Source organism: Musca vetustissima, unplaced genomic scaffold (assembly GCF_032173495.1).
Source record: "Musca vetustissima isolate MV318-11 ecotype Yass unplaced genomic scaffold, APGP_CSIRO_Mvet_v1 utg4369, whole genome shotgun sequence".
Lineage (NCBI taxonomy): Eukaryota > Metazoa > Arthropoda > Insecta > Diptera > Muscidae > Musca > Musca vetustissima.
In genome coordinates, this window is record NW_026885746.1 from 9,297 (window position 1) to 29,550 (window position 20,254).

General features: G+C 35.7%; 2 protein-coding genes across 2 annotated transcripts; both read left to right on the forward strand.

Annotated features, from left to right (window-relative positions):
* Nucleotides 1-3,158: 3,158 nt before the first annotated feature.
* Nucleotides 3,159-10,748, forward strand: LOC133333009 (polycomb protein Scm). The gene is made up of 7 exons (XM_061541344.1): nt 3,159-3,784; nt 5,456-6,373; nt 6,437-6,779; nt 6,854-6,878; nt 6,931-7,120; nt 7,215-7,808; nt 10,608-10,748. The coding sequence occupies exons 1-7, from the start codon at nt 3,275-3,277 to the stop codon at nt 10,740-10,742; spliced, it is 2,715 nt and encodes a 904-aa protein (XP_061397328.1). The 5' UTR covers nt 3,159-3,274; the 3' UTR covers nt 10,743-10,748.
* A 6,325-nt stretch (nt 10,749-17,073) lies between these two features.
* LOC133333010 (gamma-tubulin complex component 4 homolog) lies at nt 17,074-19,085 on the forward strand. The gene has a single exon (XM_061541345.1). It carries the CDS (start codon nt 17,079-17,081, stop codon nt 19,083-19,085), a length of 2,007 nt encoding a protein of 668 aa, XP_061397329.1. The 5' UTR covers nt 17,074-17,078.
* Nucleotides 19,086-20,254: the final 1,169 nt, after the last annotated feature.

Sequence of the window (20,254 nt, forward strand, 5' to 3'; positions counted from 1 at the left end):
CCTAAGAACCCCAAAATACCGAAAATTGGGGGGTACCCTTATATGGGAGCTATGCCTAAACGTGGACCGATATATCCCAACTTGACCTGCCCGCAGACAAAAGACAACCCTATGCAAAATTTCAGCACCCTATCTCAATTCCTTCGGAAGATAGCGTGATTACAACAAACGGACGGACATGGCTAGATCGTCTTAGAATTTTACCCTGATCAAGAATATATATACTTTATAGGGTCGGAAATGAATATTTCGGTGAGTTACAAACGGAATGACAAAATTAATATACCCTCCATACTAAGGTGGATGGTATAAAAATGGAATATTTCAAGAGACATTTCCGTGCCGCGTAATTTCTCGCCATGGCGATTTCAACTGGCCACCAAGATCATGCTATTTGACACACATTTTCAACTCAGTACAGTAGATATGGAATATAAGCACATGTCATATAAGAAAAAATCGCATATAAGAATGATTATCAAAAACACCAAGCCTTTTTACTTACATCTTTTTAGTGTAAAAATTGCTTCATATAAGAAAAAGGCGAATAAGAAAATAACTTATATAAGAAATGTTTGTCAAACACCAAAGTTGACAAAGGTATTTGAAAACGTTTCATATAAGAAAATATTTAAGATTGTTGGCCAAACTGAATATATTTAAATATTGTTAGTCAAACTTTGGTTAACGAATATACACCCAAAAAATTGTAGTCCAGTGTAATTATTAAATTGCTGCAAAATATTCTGGGATCTGGGAAAACTGAAACGGATTGTATACGTTTTTATAATAGGCAATTTAGTTCTGTTCAACAGGTACAGATTTTATTATTACGTTGGGATAACATTTACTTAATTTAACGGTGATAACGCTCTTTAACATCGTGATGTTATTAACATTGACCGGATTAGAATATGTATAAGAACATGTCTTTGAATATTCTGGAAACAAATTTTACATTTTGTAGTGCGCCATCTAGTAGAACATAGTTGAACAAAAACAGATGCTACTATTACAATCCAACCTTGCGATGAAGTAAACATAAATAGAATGTTACCAATTTGGCGGTTTTTGAAATCATATTATTTTAAGTAATGCCAAATTAATTGCGTCAGATTTATCGAATGTATTTGAAAGTTAATCTGTAAACATGGCCATTATATTTTCTTTTTATAATTTAAATTTTTGTTTAATTATTTGAATTTATGGGAATGTATGATTGAGGAAGTTTAGAAAATGCACTGGACCATGTGTTCCATTCCATTTAAAACACCTAAAAATATTCTACACAGACGCCATAATTTATACATATTAGTTCCGTTCCAGAACCTAAAAGAATCTACTAATTTTACATGTTTTGCAACTTTTTCCTCGAAACCCGTTCCTGAACCCACTAATCTGGTAAAACATTGAACCAAATTTAATAGGACGCAAAACAAAATGGCGTTCTTTTTGTAAACTTTTTACTCGACAAATTTGTCCGAGTAAAAATGGTAAACTGGACTGCCAACTTCTGATTGCCTGTTATGTTAATTTTGAAGTATTGCAATCTAATTTTGACATATTTACTAGATTTGCGTTCCCGAACTTTTAAAATTTGTTTGTACTCTGAGAGCGAGTTTGAAATGATTTCCATTTACTAGCTTTACTATTAATAAAGTGCTACATATCTACATCATAGCATAATTATACAAGGTAGTCTCATGCAGTCATATGTTTCCAATTTTTACATAAATTTGCCTTTGACAATATTCAGTTTTTAAAATTTAAATGAAAATATCTTCCTTCGAAATGAACGCATATCATGTGTTCAGTGGCAAAAAATTGCTATATGATTAATATTTATAAATAGTTGTAGCAACCATGAGATCAATTTCAGCTTTAGAAAATATATTTTCTTTAGTTTGTTTAAAATTTTCGAATCGAGATACATAAAATTTTATGGAATTTATTTTTCATTTTATTTAAAATTATTATTATCATGAAATTCTCAAATGAGACTACCTTCTGTAATTATGCCATGGCTCTGCCTAAAATATTGCGATCTCTATCGTGAAGGACATACGTGCGGACATGCGTAAATCGACAGTTTTATTCTGACATATACTTTATGGGATCTCCCGTGTTGCAAACATCTCACCATATGGTGGATGGTATACAAAATATAGGAAAAAACATTGATTTACAAAAAAATGTTTTTTTTTTATTAAATCGACTTAAACTTATTAGAATCCAATTCTGTTCAAAGGAAAACAATGCACACATTCTCTTACTTAGTTGTCGAATAAATCTTTCGCCTTTTAATGACTATTACTACAATAGAAAATGTATTTGTACTTAAATTAATACATAATTTCACTTCACACAAACTAAATTAAAAAAATCGTACGATTTATCGTTCGCAATTTGTAGGTTGATTACATTTCAGACGATTTTGCATTTTGGCGTTTCTTTTACACACAACAGTTGACAACACTGTTATAAAGTAAAAAATGGCGTAATATTTGTGTTGCTTTCCATATCAGTGCTAAGAATTTGTTAAAAAATTTGCGTGGAATTTAACAGAAAATATAAATAAATAATAACAAAAATATAAACAAATTGCTTGCCAATAAAATTACAACAACAAGAAAATGAAATAGTTTCTCAAAACAGATTAAAACAATAAAAGAAACATACGTGATTCCCAATTACCCAAAAAAAAAAGAGTATCGAAGAAAAAAAGAGAAAAATCGGCACACACATAGAAAAGCGCACAAACGGTGTAAATGTATGCGTGTGTATGTATGACGGACGGACAGCGTTGAAAACGCACCACAACAAAACATAACGCGTAAACCCCGTAAAAAACGAAAAACACAAATATCAAACTAATTTACATTTTAATAAAAAAATATAAGCGACAATTGAAGTTGGAGGGATGCGGCATTAAAAGAGTTGAGAAAAAATAGAACACGAAAAAAATACAAAAGGCAGGCGAGAATATCTTGAAAACTCAAAAGGAAAGTCTTCGTAAGGCGAAGACATTCCAACAACAGAGTTTTGTTGGCAACAGCCAGCCGAAGGAAGGAGAAGAAGAAAAAAGGCTGTAAATACGAGAAAAACGCCAACAACACCACCACCAACAACATTATCATCATCATAGAGAAGCAAAGAAGAATTTTCACAGCAACAACAATTGGCCCATTAAAAGCCCCAGCCCCAAAAAATCTTTGCCAACTTTTTTGTTCGTTCATTAAAAACTTCAATATAAAATCGCTCAGAGATTACAATTATGTCCGGTGGTGGACAAGACTCCACTAGCAGTAGTAGCACTAATGGCAGTGCAACTAATGGGGTATCATCATCAGCGGTAGCCACAACTCCCACATCAACGGGACAATCCAGTCTTAATCAAAGATCTCGTGGTCGACCGGCGAAACGGGCTACATGTACATGGTGTGGCGAAAGTAAACAACCATTGCAATATGTTCTACCAACCCAAAATGGTAAAAAGGAATTCTGTTCGGAAACATGTATAGCGGAATTTCGAAAGGCCTATAGTAAGGGTGCCTGTTCGCAGTGTGACAACGTAATACGCGAGGGAGCACCCAATAAGGAATTTTGTTCGCTGATGTGCATGAATAAACACCAGAAGAAAAACGGTCCAACAAGATCATTGAGTAACGGTTCGCGCGGTGATACACCGGGAGGCAAATCGATGGGTGGCGGTGGTTCTTGTACACCCACAGGACCCTTTCAGTACGAAAGTTTTCACGTATTCGATTGGGATGCATATTTGAAGGTGAGTTATTTGAATGCGTTTACAAATGTACATATTTACTGTTTTCTTTCTTACCGGTTAAGTGGGAATGTGAGGTTCTAGAAGACATTTTGCTGAAATGTTCGAAGCTCCCTTTTTATGTTTAAGTATATTAAGCATGACAGTTTCATGCTTCCCAATACATTTCCATGTTCGATATATAAATATTAGATGGACTGGATGAAATGTATTTCTTCATTGGATTGATATAATCAAGTTGGAATTTCTTGAAATTATTATCACAGTTTGGTTTTGCCCCTACTGATCACAACTACCTCTGGCAAAAATTTCAGAAAAAACCGAGGGAACCCCTAAACTGAACTTAAGCCAAATTCTTAGCATCAATCCACAGGCGTTATCCTAAATAGCTAACCATTGTAGCAATTAGTTCGCTTAACCTGTAATATACCAGTGATTTTGAGTCAAATGGCTACAGAGGTCAAAGGAGTCAAGAGTGGATAATCTTAAGAGACTTTGGAAAAAAGGCTTTGGAAACAAATCCGCAAGGACTTTAAGTCGGAAAAATCGCAACATTGCGTATGATGGTTAACCTTCCAGGACCTCGACCAAGGTAGTGACTAAGGAAAAGCACTGTAAAGAACCAAAAGAAGCCATCGATGCTGCAGACATTTCAACCCTAAGTCTCTTAGGAGATTACCACTGGAACGTCGCACCAAGTGTCAGAAAGCATCGAAGTCAACACCACAATGGTTGATTCTCAACCTGCATATGTAAATCATGTTCATAGCGGACAAGGTTAATAAGGTTATGTTTGTGGCACTGTTCGGGCTATGGTCCCCAGACTTGCAGCTGTCGCGAGTACTTCTCGCCCTCGATATGGGATTTGACAATTCATCAGCAGGCTTGTTTATAGGTCTTTCTATGGGCTCACCTTGGGACCGACTTCGACTCTACCTTACTTATCAACACTCAGAGATCCCTTAAAGGGTGTTGATTATAATAAGTGACCGCCATCATCATCCCGGTTGTGTTCAGACTACTTGCAGTCTTCTCCTCCTTTGGAGAGGCGATTGTGTTCGACTTCACACACGACTTAGGAATACTTCCGATTATGAAGTCCCTCGCAATGTGATTTGGATTGTTCCGACAGATTTTAACCGCTCTTGGGACCTGATTGCAAACCGTAAACACTGATTATTATATATTATTACTTCAGAAGTAGTTTTCCAATGAATTTCCCTTGACACGAGCCAGATGAAAAAACTTCTAGCGACAACAACACATTCGCAGACTGTTGTCGTTCCTCCGAGGATTTTCACTATTATAGTCTGGATAGAGAATTGTATCGAGGCTTACCTTTTTGAATAGTTCGATAGGAGTCTCAATTTTACAAGTTATAAGGGTCTATGACAGATTACCATAGTTCATACATCTCCCTTACACTGTTTTCTCCATTATTTTTTTTTTTTTTTTGCCTTGTCACGTAGTTATCCAGTAATCCTGTAGGTATTCAATAAACTTGTCCACACTCTTATCACCTCTATAAATTGTTAATTGTTAAACATTTATTTCTCAAAGTACCACCCAAGCTTACCGCCCTTGAGAAGCTTAATTTTATCTTCACTAATATTTTATGGTTTTACAATTTTCCCTTTATTAATCTATTTTCCACCTCTAATTTTGTCATTTCAGGAAACTGGCTCTGAGGCAGCACCTCCCGAATGTTTTAAACAAGCGCTAAATCCACCAGTTAATGACTTTAAAATTGGCATGAAATTAGAAGCTTTAGATCCACGTAATGTTACCTCAACCTGTATAGCAACTGTTGTTGGTGTTCTCGGATCACGTTTACGTTTACGCCTTGATGGCAGCGACAGTCAAAATGATTTTTGGCGTTTGGTCGACTCGAACGAGATTCATGCCATTGGCCATTGTGAAAAGAACTTCGGCATGTTGCAACCACCACTTGGGTTTCGCATGAATGCCTCCAGCTGGCCCGGCTATCTATGTAAAATATTGAATAATGCCATGGTAGCACCGGAAGAGATTTTCCAGCCAGAGCCAGCTGATCCACCAGAAAATCTCTTCCGTGTGGGCCAAAAGCTCGAGGCGGTCGACAAAAAGAATCCACAATTGATTTGCTGTGCAACAGTTGATGCGATTAAAGACGACCAGATCCATGTGACATTCGATGGGTGGCGTGGAGCATTCGACTATTGGTGCAGCTACAAATCTCGTGATATATTTCCAGTTGGTTGGTGCGCCCGTAGTTGTCATCCAATGCAACCGCCGGGTCATAAATCACGCATGGATTCTAGTTCGAGTAAACATCGCAGTCCACGCCAACGTTACACAGTTATACAGGAAACGGATTCAATGGCTCCGGCCACACCGGTTACAGCACATTTCCATACCAATTGTAAGGGTGGACCGTTTATTAATAGTGCAAAGCTACCGTCGATGGTAACGGGGCCAACACATCAAACTCTGGCAAAGTTATGTCTTCAGGAGGTATTGGCAGCCAGTACCGATACACAACAATTATCCAAGCTATTGTTTGCCTTGGAAGGTGATGTTCATATTGTTACGGCCGCTGGAAAGAATTTTACGGTATGTGAAAATACCCATTTGATTGAATGTTCTATTTTCGAATATATTTTATTTTTCTTATAGGTAAAAATTCCATCACCTCTACGTATGAGAGATGACGATAGTTTGGCACAATTCATTGAAACTCTATGTACAACATGCAGGGCATGTCCAAATCTAATATCACTATCGCCAGATACTGAGGATTGTGAGAAATGTTCGAATTCCAAGAAACGTCCCTTGTCACAAACATCGAATGCCACAGGAACAGGATCAGATAGTTCGACACCAGTAATTCCAGAGAAACGTAGTAAAACTCCCAGTAGCAGCGACAAGATTACCATTAAACAAGAAGTAGCCACGTCCACAACAACAGCTGCAAATTCATCGGTGGACAGTAGTGGCAATCATAATAATACAGGAAACAGCGGCAGCAGCAGCAACAATACAACAAATGCTACATCAACAACAACAAATACAAAAAATCATTACAACAATCAGAGCAACGCAAAGGAGCCATCCAATAGTACTCCATCAACGCCCACATCATCGACAAATAAAAATCAATCACCACACAGTAGTAGTGGCAAAAATAGCGCTAGTAGTGGCAATCGTAACTCCCTCGGCGGCAATAGTGGCAATATCAGCAATCATAATGAGACGACAACTACAAATAGCAGTGTTGGTGTCCTACCAAATAATGCCCATATTAAGATAGAACCGACAGTACCAGTGGCTGCAACGGCAGCAAGCACAAATGGGGTTCAGGTTAGTATCGCACTTCTAGGCTTAAACATTCCTCTTAAAGAATACTGTTTTCCTTGTTTTCAATTTAATAATTTTCCGTATTTTTTCTTTTTAGCAAAATGCAACACAAGCCCAAGCTTTGAGGCAAATACGAATACATCATCATTCAAATAGCACTAGCGCGACAGCAGCATCATCTTCCTCCACATCATCGCCATCGTTGTCGTCAACAACATCATCCAGTGTAACACATCGGGAGGAACATAAAACACAACAGCAAACAACACATCAACATTCCCTAAACAATTCGAATTTCAAGTATTTAGCACCGATGGTAGCTGAAGTACATCCCGAACAATCAAATTTAATTGCTGCTGCCACGGCCACAGCTTCAACAACCTATAAATCTCCTTCCACACTATCATCTAGTGCTTCGTTACCTACATCCGTATCTACACCATTCTGCGCCTCACAATCCACATCATCAACGGTTGCATCGGCGACCGCTGTCATACCCTCAACATGTGCATATGGTGGTACTGTCACTGTTCCAGTACACCATAATCCACACAATACAAATGGTACAATGGGTGCTGCATTACCTCCGTTACGTGCCCAACCGGGTGATTGGTCAATTGAAGAAGTTATACAGTTTATCGAGAGCAATGATAGTTCATTGGCTGTTCACGGTGATCTCTTCAGGAAACATGTAAGTAGAAATGCATGCAACTATAATGTTTTTTTTCCGATATTATCGACAATTTGTGATAGTATTTTGAGTTGAGTACATTTTTGCCTTAGTTTGAAATTCCTTAAAAGAAAATAATAGATCCTTCAAATAACTTCTAGAACAAATATATACTTAAACTGATTGTATACACGTTTATTCTATTGCGATCCCCCATCATTATTTGCTAGGAATATTTTTATATTTTCAAAACTGAGCTGGGAGGGTATATAATCCCCTCGACAGTTACCTTAGAACGATGTTGGTCAAAATTCACCATCCTGCGGTGTATTTCTGTTGAAAAATTTAGAAGAGACCAGAACAAGGCATGCATAGGACAGTGTAGGTATCACTTGACCTTTTAAAAGTCTTTATTAATGTCCATCCTGCCATACTGTATGAGGACGTTGAGAACACTTCCTTCCGGCCAAGTTTGAAATGCTGAATAAGCAATTATATGTGTGTACGCCAATCCCTATAGAATTAACATGACTGTACAAACGTATATCTCATCGATTTGGTAGCTTTTTTCACCCGAGGAAAATAAAAAAATCCTTACTTACTTATCTAGCTTGTGACAGAACTTTCGTTCCATAAGCCGAGCTTAAAAAAGATTTCCAGGCGTGTCGGTATTTTGCACAGTTTTTCCCAGTTTGAAAGATCATATTCGGCAATGTTGTCTTCCACTTGATCTTTCCATCTTATTTGTGGCCTTCCACTTCTGCCTGAACCATCAGCTGATTCGCTTTTATATGCCTTTTGAGCTCACAACATCGCCTAGCCAACGTAGTCGCTGCAGCTCGATACGTTTGACAATGCCGATGTCAGAGAATAACTGGTACAGCTCATGGTTCATTCGACGGCGATATTCACCGTCAACGCAGATCGCCCCATAGATCTATCGGAGAATTTTTCTTTCAAACACTCCAAGAGCTGCCTCATCTGCTTGCGTAAGTACCCGTGCTTCTGATTCATTTAATAGCACGGGTAGTATCATCGTCTTGTAGAGTATGAGTTTGGTTTGGCGGGAGGTGGCCTTGCCTTTTACTCAGACCATAGTAGCATCTGTTGGCCAACACTATCCTTCTCCGAATTTCAAAACTGATGTCTTTATTTTTCTTTATGGCGGTACCAAGGTATATAAAATGTTTTACTACCTCGAAGCTGTAGTTCTCAAGTTCCGCAGTTGGTCCGAGTCTACTGGACGTATTGCGCGTTGATACCATCAGCTTGGTCTTCTCGCCGTTTACTGTCAGACCCACTTTGGAAGACTCCTTCTCAATTTGTTCAAAGGTGGATGTTACCGCTCTCAATGTTCGACGCATTATATCGATGTCACAGGCGTAGGCGAGTAACGTGTGTTGTTTGGTGTACAGAGTGCCATTTCTGTTAACCTTTGTCTCTCATATGACCTTTTCCAGCAGAATGTTAAAAAGGACACACGACAAACTGTCACCTTGTCGGAATCCTCGTTCGGTATTAAAGGTCTCCTCCTTAAGGCGAAGCCCAGGCTTATCTTGGTCCCTCTTTCATCTCATTTGTGGACACTGACCTCCCCGCAGTGTCACCTGGGGTAACTAATTATTAACTGGGGTAACTGATTATGTAAACAATAATGAACACCAAATACAAATTTCAGCAATCAGCCTTATGGCAACTGAGGTTGTATACACGTTGATACAGTGAAAATGTGCCTCATCGAAATATTGGTTCTAGACCCATGTTTCTTTGGACCAAATCAGTTTCAGAAAATGTTGATTTCATGCAAACTTTACCTATCTTATTATATCATCCAAGACAAAAGACAACCCTATGCAAAATTTCAGCATCCTATCTCAATTCCTTCAGAACATGGCTAGATCGTCTTATCATTTTACCCTGATCAAGAATATATATACTTTATAGGGTCGGAAATGAATATTTCGATGAGTTACAAACGGAATGACAAACTTAATATACCGTCCATACAATGGTGGAGGGTATAAAAATGGGTTGAGGCGTCGGATTAGTTGCCCACACTCGGAAAACCCCTCTTACTATGAAAAAGCAACGAAAAAAAAAACAAAATAAAAATATCCACACCAAAGAATTTTTGACTGCAGCCAACCTGTTAAATCAATTACGTCTCACTACATATAATAAAGTCAAATATTGCGGTATTTTCACGGACACCTTCGAAGAAGGTTCTAGGGTCTCCATTTCTTTATACCTTTACCACACTGGTACAGGGTATTATGTCTTTGTGCATATGTTTGTAAAAGGCAAAATGGCTCCTCTTGAGATTGTATTATATTTTATAAAAAGTGCAGGTTGCATTTGTTATTCCAATGAGATGAAATTTGGCACAGAGCATTTTTTGCTTCAAGGACGAACGCTATTAAAATTGGTGAAATCGGTTCAGATTTAGATATATATATATATATATATATATTCGTCCTATTTTTAGTAAATGTTGAACCAGAGAGTAAAATTTAGGCCGATTGGCACAAAGTTTTGCACAACGCACTGAAAGTAAGATATCTTAACGTGTGCTAAGTTTTCGTTGAAATTGGTTCAGACTTAGATATAGCTTCCATATATATTCGTCCGATTTTAGCAAATGGTACACCAGAGATTTTTAAAAGTTTTCATCGGTAACAATCACTCCTCAAACTTTTAGATCATGTTTTTGTTTAAGTTTTGTATGCCATATGTAACCGATATATTTAATGTGTTGTTATTTAAATTTCTTTTTATATACTTTGTTAATTTAACAATACCTATTTCTACTCTTTTTTTCAGGAAATTGATGGCAAAGCCTTGTTATTGTTAACCTCAGAAATGATGATGAAATATATGGGTCTCAAATTAGGACCAGCCTTAAAAATTTGCAATTTAGTTAATAAAGTGAATGGTCGTCGCAACATGTCCCTGTAAATAAAATGGCAGACAACAAACGGAAGACGCGGAAACAGATAGCTCATACAGCCTTTAGACCCTCATCTCCACCACCTGTTAACAATACATGATGTCCTCATAAAATACTTACTATATACAACCAATCAACCTACATACAAAGAACATATTTAGAGAAACTACCTTAACCGAATGAAAAAACTATAAACACCAAATATTCCATACAAATCCTCTCATAAACAAAAAAATATATATAAAGGGGAAAATATCTCAAGAAATATTTAAACAACAAAAAATGAAGTAGAAATATAACTACTTAAAGGAAAACCATTAACAAACAAACACACATACATACAAAATAAAATATATAATCCATAAATTATATAGACAGCGAAAAAAAAAAAACAAAATAACCACAAAAATCAATCAATCAACAAACACAACACATAATATCATTTATAAAAAAACTCTTTTTGCACAATATTACTGGGACAACAAATCAATACTACTAATACACATACATACAGCGCTACACAATTATTATTAACACAAAGCAAAAACACAATAGTTTTGCATATTGATTCAAGTGATAATTTAATTAATTTCCCCTTTTTTAACACAATAACTGTGTTAGACTATCTCAAAAACAAAATTTCTAAGGATTTGGTTTTAAATTAATATAACCAATTTTTTTTATTTTATTTTTATAAATATAATTTGTGTATTTTATAAAAACGCTATCGCCCCCTACATCAAAAACAATACTTATAGCAATAACATGGTAGTGAATATAGAAGGCGCCTAAGGCGGTGGTGTAATGTATACCATTTAAATATATATTTTTTATTTTAATTTCTTGTTATATTTTTGTAATACAACTGAATTTTACTTTAGTTATATACTTTCTCACCTACACACCTGCTATACGTATACAAAAATTTGTTTTCATCTGGAAACTATATATTTTTTTTATTAAATTTGATCTGTATTATTATTTTTTTAATTTAGCTATTCATAGATATTGTATTTCTTTTCTTTATATAATCAGCAGCAAATGTCAAACATATGCAATGAACAGATAATATTATATACATATAAACAAACAAAAATACCCCCAAACAAAAGAAACACACGAAAATTTTCTCTCTCATTACTATTAAATTGTGAATTTTATGTTTGAATTTTAAATTAAAAAAGAAACAAATTTAAACCTAGTAACAGCGTAGAAAAAGAAGATGCCTCAAATAGCAGCAATCTATCTATCTCATTTATGTGTACATTAAATTATTTGTATTTTATTTTTTTATAAATATTTTTAATCTTTGGCACAAAATTGCAAATATGTATTCTATAGAATAAAAAAAAGAAACGAAACAAAAACTATTTTACAAAATTGTATATTTCAATTTTAAATTCCTTTTGCGTTTACATTTATGGCATCAATATTTCTTTACGCATCTATATTGTACGTTTTTATCACTTATTAAGTACATATATAAAACAAATTGTAATTTAGTTTAGTTTTAATGTTAACAGAAAACAAACAAAAAATAAGTGAATGAATGAATATGAAATAAAAACAAAAAACACAAATAAATACATAATATTCCATAATAGAAACAACAAATGTATATATAAATAATATATAAAACTAGTATCTTTATCCTCGAAAAAACAAAACCTCCCATGTAAAAGATTTGAGTTATTAAATCGAAATTCATGTCCTAAAAGCTGTTGTTTATTTTTTCAACAAATTGATATTGGCATTTAGGGGTTTCTCAAATTAATAATTTGGGGCGAAGTACCTCCTACCTTAGTTGTTATTGTACCAGTTTATATGAATGTTGTTTTCCTATTTAAATTCAACCTGGTTCTGTCTCCAAGTTAAGAAATTCAGCTACTTCCACTGGCTGCAACCACAGATCTTCATGAGTAAAACGAGTAGATTTGGCTGGGCAATTGAATAAGTGCAGTGTGGCATGAGAGCCCGTACCACATGCTGGGCAAACATTCTGCGCCTGGTCACCAGTCCATGCCCAATACGAATTGAGACAACTGCACCATCCTGAACGTAATTGAGCCAAAACTACTCTGGTTTGTCTGGGCAGCTGACGTTCTTCAGCGGCTATGGACGGGGAGTGGTTTCCGAGGAAGGCATTCATTCGGTATTCCTTCAGCGCTGCGGCAACTGCATGAACGCTATTCAGACCTGCTCGGACCTTTTATAACGTTGGACCTCTCTAGATCATGCAGGTCCTTCCTGACAAGCCTGGATGGGGGTGTCTTATCCTTCTAGTATTCACAGGCCACATGGAACCGCACAGCTAGCCACAGACAGATCTATAGCTTTGTAAGAGGTCAACAAGGTTTCCTTATCTGCGCCCCAAGTGCTAGCAGCAAGCGACTAGAGGACTTTGTTCCAACTTTTCAACTTATCGCAGATAAGTTGATTCTTGTTAGGCAGATTTGCTACATAACTCAAGGTATCAAATTAAAGCGAATTCGTTTAAAACAGTGAAAAAATCCAAATTCTGATCAAGAACATATACTTTGGTCTCACTGGTAGATATATGAAAATGAAAAGTCCCCTCAAAGGAGAATTCAACATAAATTTTCAGCGATTATTTGTTTCCTTCGGCAATCATCCGTTTTTATATCCTCAGCTTTATGGCTATGAGGGTAGGGTATATACACTTTAGTACGGCAAAAATGTGTCCCATCAAAATATTCATTTTAGGCCCCATGTTTCTTTGGACCGAATTCAGACAATTTGGAGGTGATTTTCAAACATCTGGCTGGCTGTTGCGCACGATAACTCTCGAAGGGAGTAATCAATCGAGTACTTTGCACTCGTAATATTTCTTCCAAACATAGTTGAAGTTTGAATATGGTAAATATCGGTCCACTCCAACAAAATGGTCAAAATTGTGCTACAAAATTCATTCATGCGAATAGACTATCCTTTTTGAACCAAACTTTGCAAAACCTATTATCGTTACCAAGCCTAGATCAAGTCCGATGATGAAATCAAAACTTTGAAACGAACGGAATATCTAATTTTCATCCAAACTTTAGTCATTGTAATACTTTTAGATCGAGTCCAAAGATGGCACCGATTTGAACTAAACTTTGCAGAACCTAATATTTTCAACATGCCCGTATAATGTTCACCCAAAAGGGTGAACTTTTTGAAATTTTTTATTTTAAATGAAAGAAACGGAGTATTCAATTTCATCCAAACATTTGTCATCGTAATCTTGCATATATCAAATTCAATGCTGACACCAGTCGGTCCACCACTTCTGTTACCTCTCCCCCAAAGTGTAAAAATCTTGAATACTAGTTAATCCAATATCAATCTATTGGAAGGTCTGATTTGATCCAAACATTGCAGATAGCTATAGTTGAGGTGTGCTTAGGATATCTAACTTGTTGAAATTGTTTACAAAATTGTCTTAAAGAATATTGAGATAATCAGCATTATACCTTCTATCATAACGTTCCACCAGGTGAAACACCCCGAAAGCAAATAAATTGAAATCGCTAAAGATTTGCGAGCGGCTCCACTATATTTGTTGCCATCTGATTGGAAACGGTTCATTTTGGTCTTATCAGACAAAATCACATGTTTCCAATACTACGATTTTCAATTTAGATTTTTTAAAAAAAATTTAGACGCTCCTTGTTTTTTATACCCTTCAACACACTGTGGTACAGGGCATTATGTATTTGTGCATATGTTTGTAACAGGCAAAAGGAAACGAGATAGACACATGGTTCCTTCTGAGAATATACATAAAATAACTCTCTATGTCGATTTATGCATGTCCCTCCATCCGTCCGTCTGTCTGTCCATGTTAAACTGTAAACAAAGTACAGGTAGCATTTTTGATTGGAATAGGATGAAATTTGGCACAGCTCATTCATTTGGCCCGAGGACGAACCCTATTGAAATTGGGAAAAATCGGTTCAGATCTAGATATAGCTCCCATATATATATTTTCGTCCGATTTTTGGTAAATGGTGCACCAAAGTACCTATATATCCTTCGATTTGCACGAAATTTGGCATAGAGTACTGAATTAAGTCTAGAAAGATGTGTGTTAAATTTCGTTAATAATCGGTTCAGATACATTTTCGTCCGATTTAAGGTAAATGGTGCACCAAAGTCCCTATATAACATTCGATTTGCACGAAATTTGGCATAGCGTACTGAATTAATTCTAGAAGTATGTGTGTTAAATTTCGAGAAAATCAGTTCAGATTTAGATATACCTCCCATATATATTTTCGTCCGATTTTATGTAAATGATGCACCAAAGTCCCTATATATCCTTTGATTTGCACGAAATTTGGCATAGCATATTGATTTGAGTCTAGAATGATGTGTGTACAATTTTTTTTAAAATCGGTTGAGATTTGGATATAGCTCCCATATACAGTGGTGGTCACGTAATTAAAACATTTATTGTGGTAAACATTTTTTGATCAGCCCTCGATTCGTTTGAAGTATTTTCGAAAATTTTTTAATTCAGAACACTTTCATGCAATTTTTCATTAAATAACGGTTTCTATGAAAATACATCGGCTTTGAAGTGGCCACATAATTAAAACATTGTGTAATTTTTTGCTTTGCTGCATTTTTTTGAAAATAATTTTTAAAAAGCTCTTTAATTTAGTTAAATTAGGTATACTAAGCGCCGATAAAATCATTTACAGATAAAATTTTTTGAAAAAGATCTGTAAAATCTATCAAAATTGCCAAAAATGTGTACAGTACACCTAACATTCAGAAAATCACCTTTATCACCGAATGCACTAGGAACAGAAATTGATTTTTATACCATACACAACTATGTTGTCAGGGTGAAGGGGATCGGACCAAAGAATAACCTTGATAAAGATCGGTCATCATTTAGCGGGTAAAATGGACCCTGACTTTTGTGTGAAAAATGACAAAATTTGTATTCTATGGCGTATATATTTACTCTTGAAGAAGTTGATAATATATCCAAGAAGATTGGTTGGCCTTTAAATTGATACAAATTATATTGTCGTATGTACTCGGATGTGGGAGTTACACTTAAATATTTATAGGTGCTTACGTACTCAGATATTATTTAGTAACCCATTACCACACTAGAGGGCGAAAATATAGCACTGGTTGCTTTGAAATTGTCCATGAAGTTCCAGTTATGGTCAAGGACAACTACAATAATTTTTGGTGATGATCAGATAATAATTTTGGGATGAATTGGACCAAAAACTTAATTTTTTGTGTTTTTTTTTCGACTAAGTCCTGATTTATATTAGGCGAGTTTCCTTGCGGCAATTTTTATCGTTCTCTTTTGAACTTGCTCCATGCGTCTATACAAGGCAATTCGGTTTCCAAAATATTTTTTTATTTGTTGTTTTTTCACATTTAAATATATATAAAATGTCAACAAATACGAAATACACAAAACGAATTGCCAAAAAATTGTCGGTACGAGCAATTTTTTTTTCATTTCTATACCCCTTGCCCCTCTCTCCTACAAACAAAGACTTGCCGCAAGTAAACTCGCCTAATCTAAATCAAGACTTAGATTAGGCGAGTTTACTTGCGGCAATTTTTATCGTTCTCTTTTGAACGATCCGTCTATACAAGGCAATTCGGTTTCAAAAAATATTTTTTTTTACATTTTGTGACAATGTTCTGGATTGGTATTTCAAATTACTGACACTACAAACAAAATACACAAAAGGAATTGCCATAAAATTGTCGGTACGGGCAATTTTTTTCAAATTCTATTCCGCTTGTCCCTCTCTCCGGCAAACAAAGAATTGCCGTAAGTAAACTCGCCCAATCTAAGGGAGATGTGCTGTTGACCTCTAATCGGGCAAGAAGTTGCAACTATAACGAAATATTGCCCAGGTTCGGTATAAATATCCGCAGAAAGTTAGAGTTCCGTGGTAGTTGTGTAGGGTATCGTAGCGTATATGTATTCACGTGTAATAAAAAATCTAATTTTTGTTTTGGTACGTTTATGTCAATTCGTACCTTTTGTGAACAAAAAGTACGCTTGTTACAATATTAAAAATAGCGCAACTCTAATTATTCAATCAGGAGAGAGAAACTCTCAACACCAATCCCAATACCGATAAGTGTAAAACCCCGCATACTCATTGAGTTCTTCTTTATCTGTCATTTTGTCTTCTCTCCCATTCGTTAGCTAGTGGAACGTTTTTTAATTTTTGTAACATCTGTTTTTTGCAACAAGTTTTGCAATAAACAATTCGGCTTTTGAAAATTTTGAATTTATTATTTAAAACCCCGCCCAAGTGAACAACATCAAAACCATTTTCACATTTTTCAAAATGATACATGATATACTTTTGTCATGTCTCAATTTGCAAAGTGAACAGTTGCCCATTGAAGAGTTCTTGGCATCGGAGGCGGTGCATAAATATTTCCATCCCTGCGAAAGGAATATCCTGGAGGATATAATACGAATTATCAATTTGTTGCGGGATATAGCAAGATTTGCACAAATCTATAGTATAAATCGTAATATTTCTTCGAATACTTGTGTTTTCGATACAGATGAATCGCTGCAGAATGGTCTGTACTTGAAGGCATTTGCCAATGGCATCACAGAAGTCTTGGATGAATATTTGCAGGATGTTGCCGAGCTGGAACGTAAATATCTGATGCATCCAAATCAGTCGCTGATGTTTATCTACCATAAGCTGCAGGAATATGAGCCACTGGCATTGTATTTGGCCAATTTGATTCGCGGTGTCTGTGTACAGAGGTTACATGGCTGTGCCATAATTCAATATTTGCAACAAAATACTCTACATGGGGATGCTCGGGCGATTAAGGCTGTTAAACTGCTTCAGAACAAGGTCAATGTAATCTTTCTGAAGCAATTGACTCATTGGATACTGTATGCCAAACTGCAGGATACATATGGAGAATTTTTCATACAATGCTCAGAGGGTGATGGCAACAGTACCTTGGGTAGCGATAAGGGTACTACAACAGGTAGTGGTCGTTATACAGCCACCTGCAATTCGGAAATGGCTAGCAATTATGCCGACATTTGGCGTTATGAGGTACGCTATGAATTGTTGCCATCCTATTTGTCATACCTGTGGGCTGAGAAGGTCCTTTTCATCGGTCAAACTGTATTGATATTCAAAGTTGATACGGATAAAGTGAAAAAGAAATGTCATGTATGGAATAAAGATGAGAATAGTTATCTCGATCTCAAGCAATCCTTTTGGAATGACAAGGAACATATTTACTTCGCCAAAATACAAGCCCTACTGCATGATGATGATTTAATTGTTTCCCATTATGAAAGTGTAATCGATGAACTGAAGACCTATGTGACCACACGTCTATCGGAGATTGCTGTGAACCAAGCCGATTTGGTTAAACAATTGAAATTACTCAAAGACTTCTTTTTACTGGGACGTGGTGAGCTGTTCCTGGAATATATCCGACAAATTTATATTATAAACAAGGAAACTGAGAACACAAACAAGTTAAGAGATTTCGTCAAGGCTTTCGAGTCGGCAGCTCACAGTATTGGTGTCTCCGAAGAGTTGGAACAATTTTCGGTTAGCATGCCTAAAGCCCATCCAGAAACCGATGAATCTTTGGAATTTGGTTATCTTCAGCTAATTCAATTGCAGTATAAAATCAATTGGCCATTACATTTGCTATTCTCACCCAAAGTATTGGAACGTTATAACATTCTCTTTCGTTTCCTCATCCTCATCAAGAAAATGCAATATGATTTGCACATGATTTGGTGTAAATCATCAAGAAAATTCAAATTGAAATCAGCCGACCACAAAGTAAAAGTTATGCTTTTGCGTAACGAGCTGATGTTCTTTGTCGATAATCTACAGTATTACATACAAGTTGATGTCCTAGACAGTCAATTCAGTATTCTACTAAACACCGTCTTAAATGAGGCCGATTTCGAACAAATTCAACGGGCCCATAGTGTCTTTCAAGCGAATATTTTATCCCTATGCTTTCTGCAAACAGATGATGATCACAGTCGCACAAATGTCCTGCAGACATCTCTATTGAATTGTAACAATCCTGTTTATTTGATTATTAACGAAGTCTTTCACATTTGTAATGATTTTTGTACATTAATCGATAATGAAAAATCCGAGGAGAATGTTGATGAGAATACCGATAAATTGGGTGAACGCTTTGCTACCTTAGTGCAGCAGCTCATTAATTTATTGGTTGGTTTAAAATCTGCAACAAGCACTGCTCCGCTATCGCAGCTGCTGTTACGTTTGGATTATAACCATTGGTTCAGTAGCCGAAAAATTGATAATGCTGGAATCTCATAGGTTATGTTGGAATAAATGAAAATAAATTGTTATTTTACATGCCGTTTTTTTATAAATAAACTTTGGAAGTTAAATTCATCTAGTTTTATTGACATAATTATCTGAAATATTGCGTAGAAGTATAATTTTGCCACAGACTAATTGCTTTCTATAAAATCATGTAGTTTCTATACAGACTAATTCGACTTTATAAATACCTCAACACTCTCATAGTTTTTTTTCAGAATTGACAATTTGTGTGGGAACGAAACGAAACTCTTGTATATTACACTTGTAAATTCGTATCTTCATGCTCTTAGCAGAAATACAAATGAAATATACATGATAATGTCGAATTCTACCATATGATATCTTTATATCCTTCAACACACTGTGTTACAGAGTATTATGTCAGAGTATTATGTCTTTATGCATACATATTTGTAACAGACAAAAGGAAACGATATAAGACACAAGATTCCTTTTGAGAATATGCAATGTATCATTTTCTGAGTCGATTTATGCACGTCCGTCTGTCCGTCAATGTATGATCCAAATTGGATTAAATTAGGCACAGGTCACTTATTCGGCCCAAGGACGATACCTATTAAAATTGTTAAGATTTAGATATAGATCCCATATATGTTTTCGTCCGATTTTATGTAAATGGTACAGATTGATGTTACGACGTTTTGTTGAAATCGGTTCAGATTTAGATATAGCTCACATATATATACACAGTGATCTCTCGATAATATAAAGTAATTAATGTCGGTGTAGTTAATCGGGGAAGTTCTGGCGTTCACTTCAACGGCAGAAGTGTATCGAACACACTCCGAGGTGTTCTGTAAAACACTTTACACCCATTTGAGGTGTATTCTTTACACTTCCATTTTCATAGTGAGAGTCGGGTGTATTCATATTTTTCTATATAAAAGAAAATCTTTTTTGAAATAAAAAAGACATATGATTATAGATTAATATGTTATTATTGCGTATAATTTGTTTGAAATCACAAAATTATGATAAAATGCATTTAAAAACCAATTTTAATTAGATACTTAGGTTTGTGTTGCATTTATTCCGAATGAATCTCTCGCTTACACAAACAGCTGATTTGCAATACGATCGTACAAGATAGGGTTACCAAATGTTCTCCTTAAATCAATCAACAAATTAATGATATTAAA

Coding starts and splice junctions, on each gene's coding strand:
- LOC133333010 (XM_061541345.1), top strand. CDS start 17,079: ATGATACATGATATACTTTTGTCATGTCTCAATTTGCAAAGTGAACAG.
- LOC133333009 (XM_061541344.1), top strand. CDS start 3,275: ATGTCCGGTGGTGGACAAGACTCCACTAGCAGTAGTAGCACTAATGGC. Junction 6,780..6,853: donor TCATAATAATACAGGAAACA/GCGGCAGCAGCA, acceptor TACAACAATCAG/AGCAACGCAAAGGAGCCATC. Junction 7,121..7,214: donor CAAGCACAAATGGGGTTCAG/GTTAGTATCGCA, acceptor TTTTCTTTTTAG/CAAAATGCAACACAAGCCCA.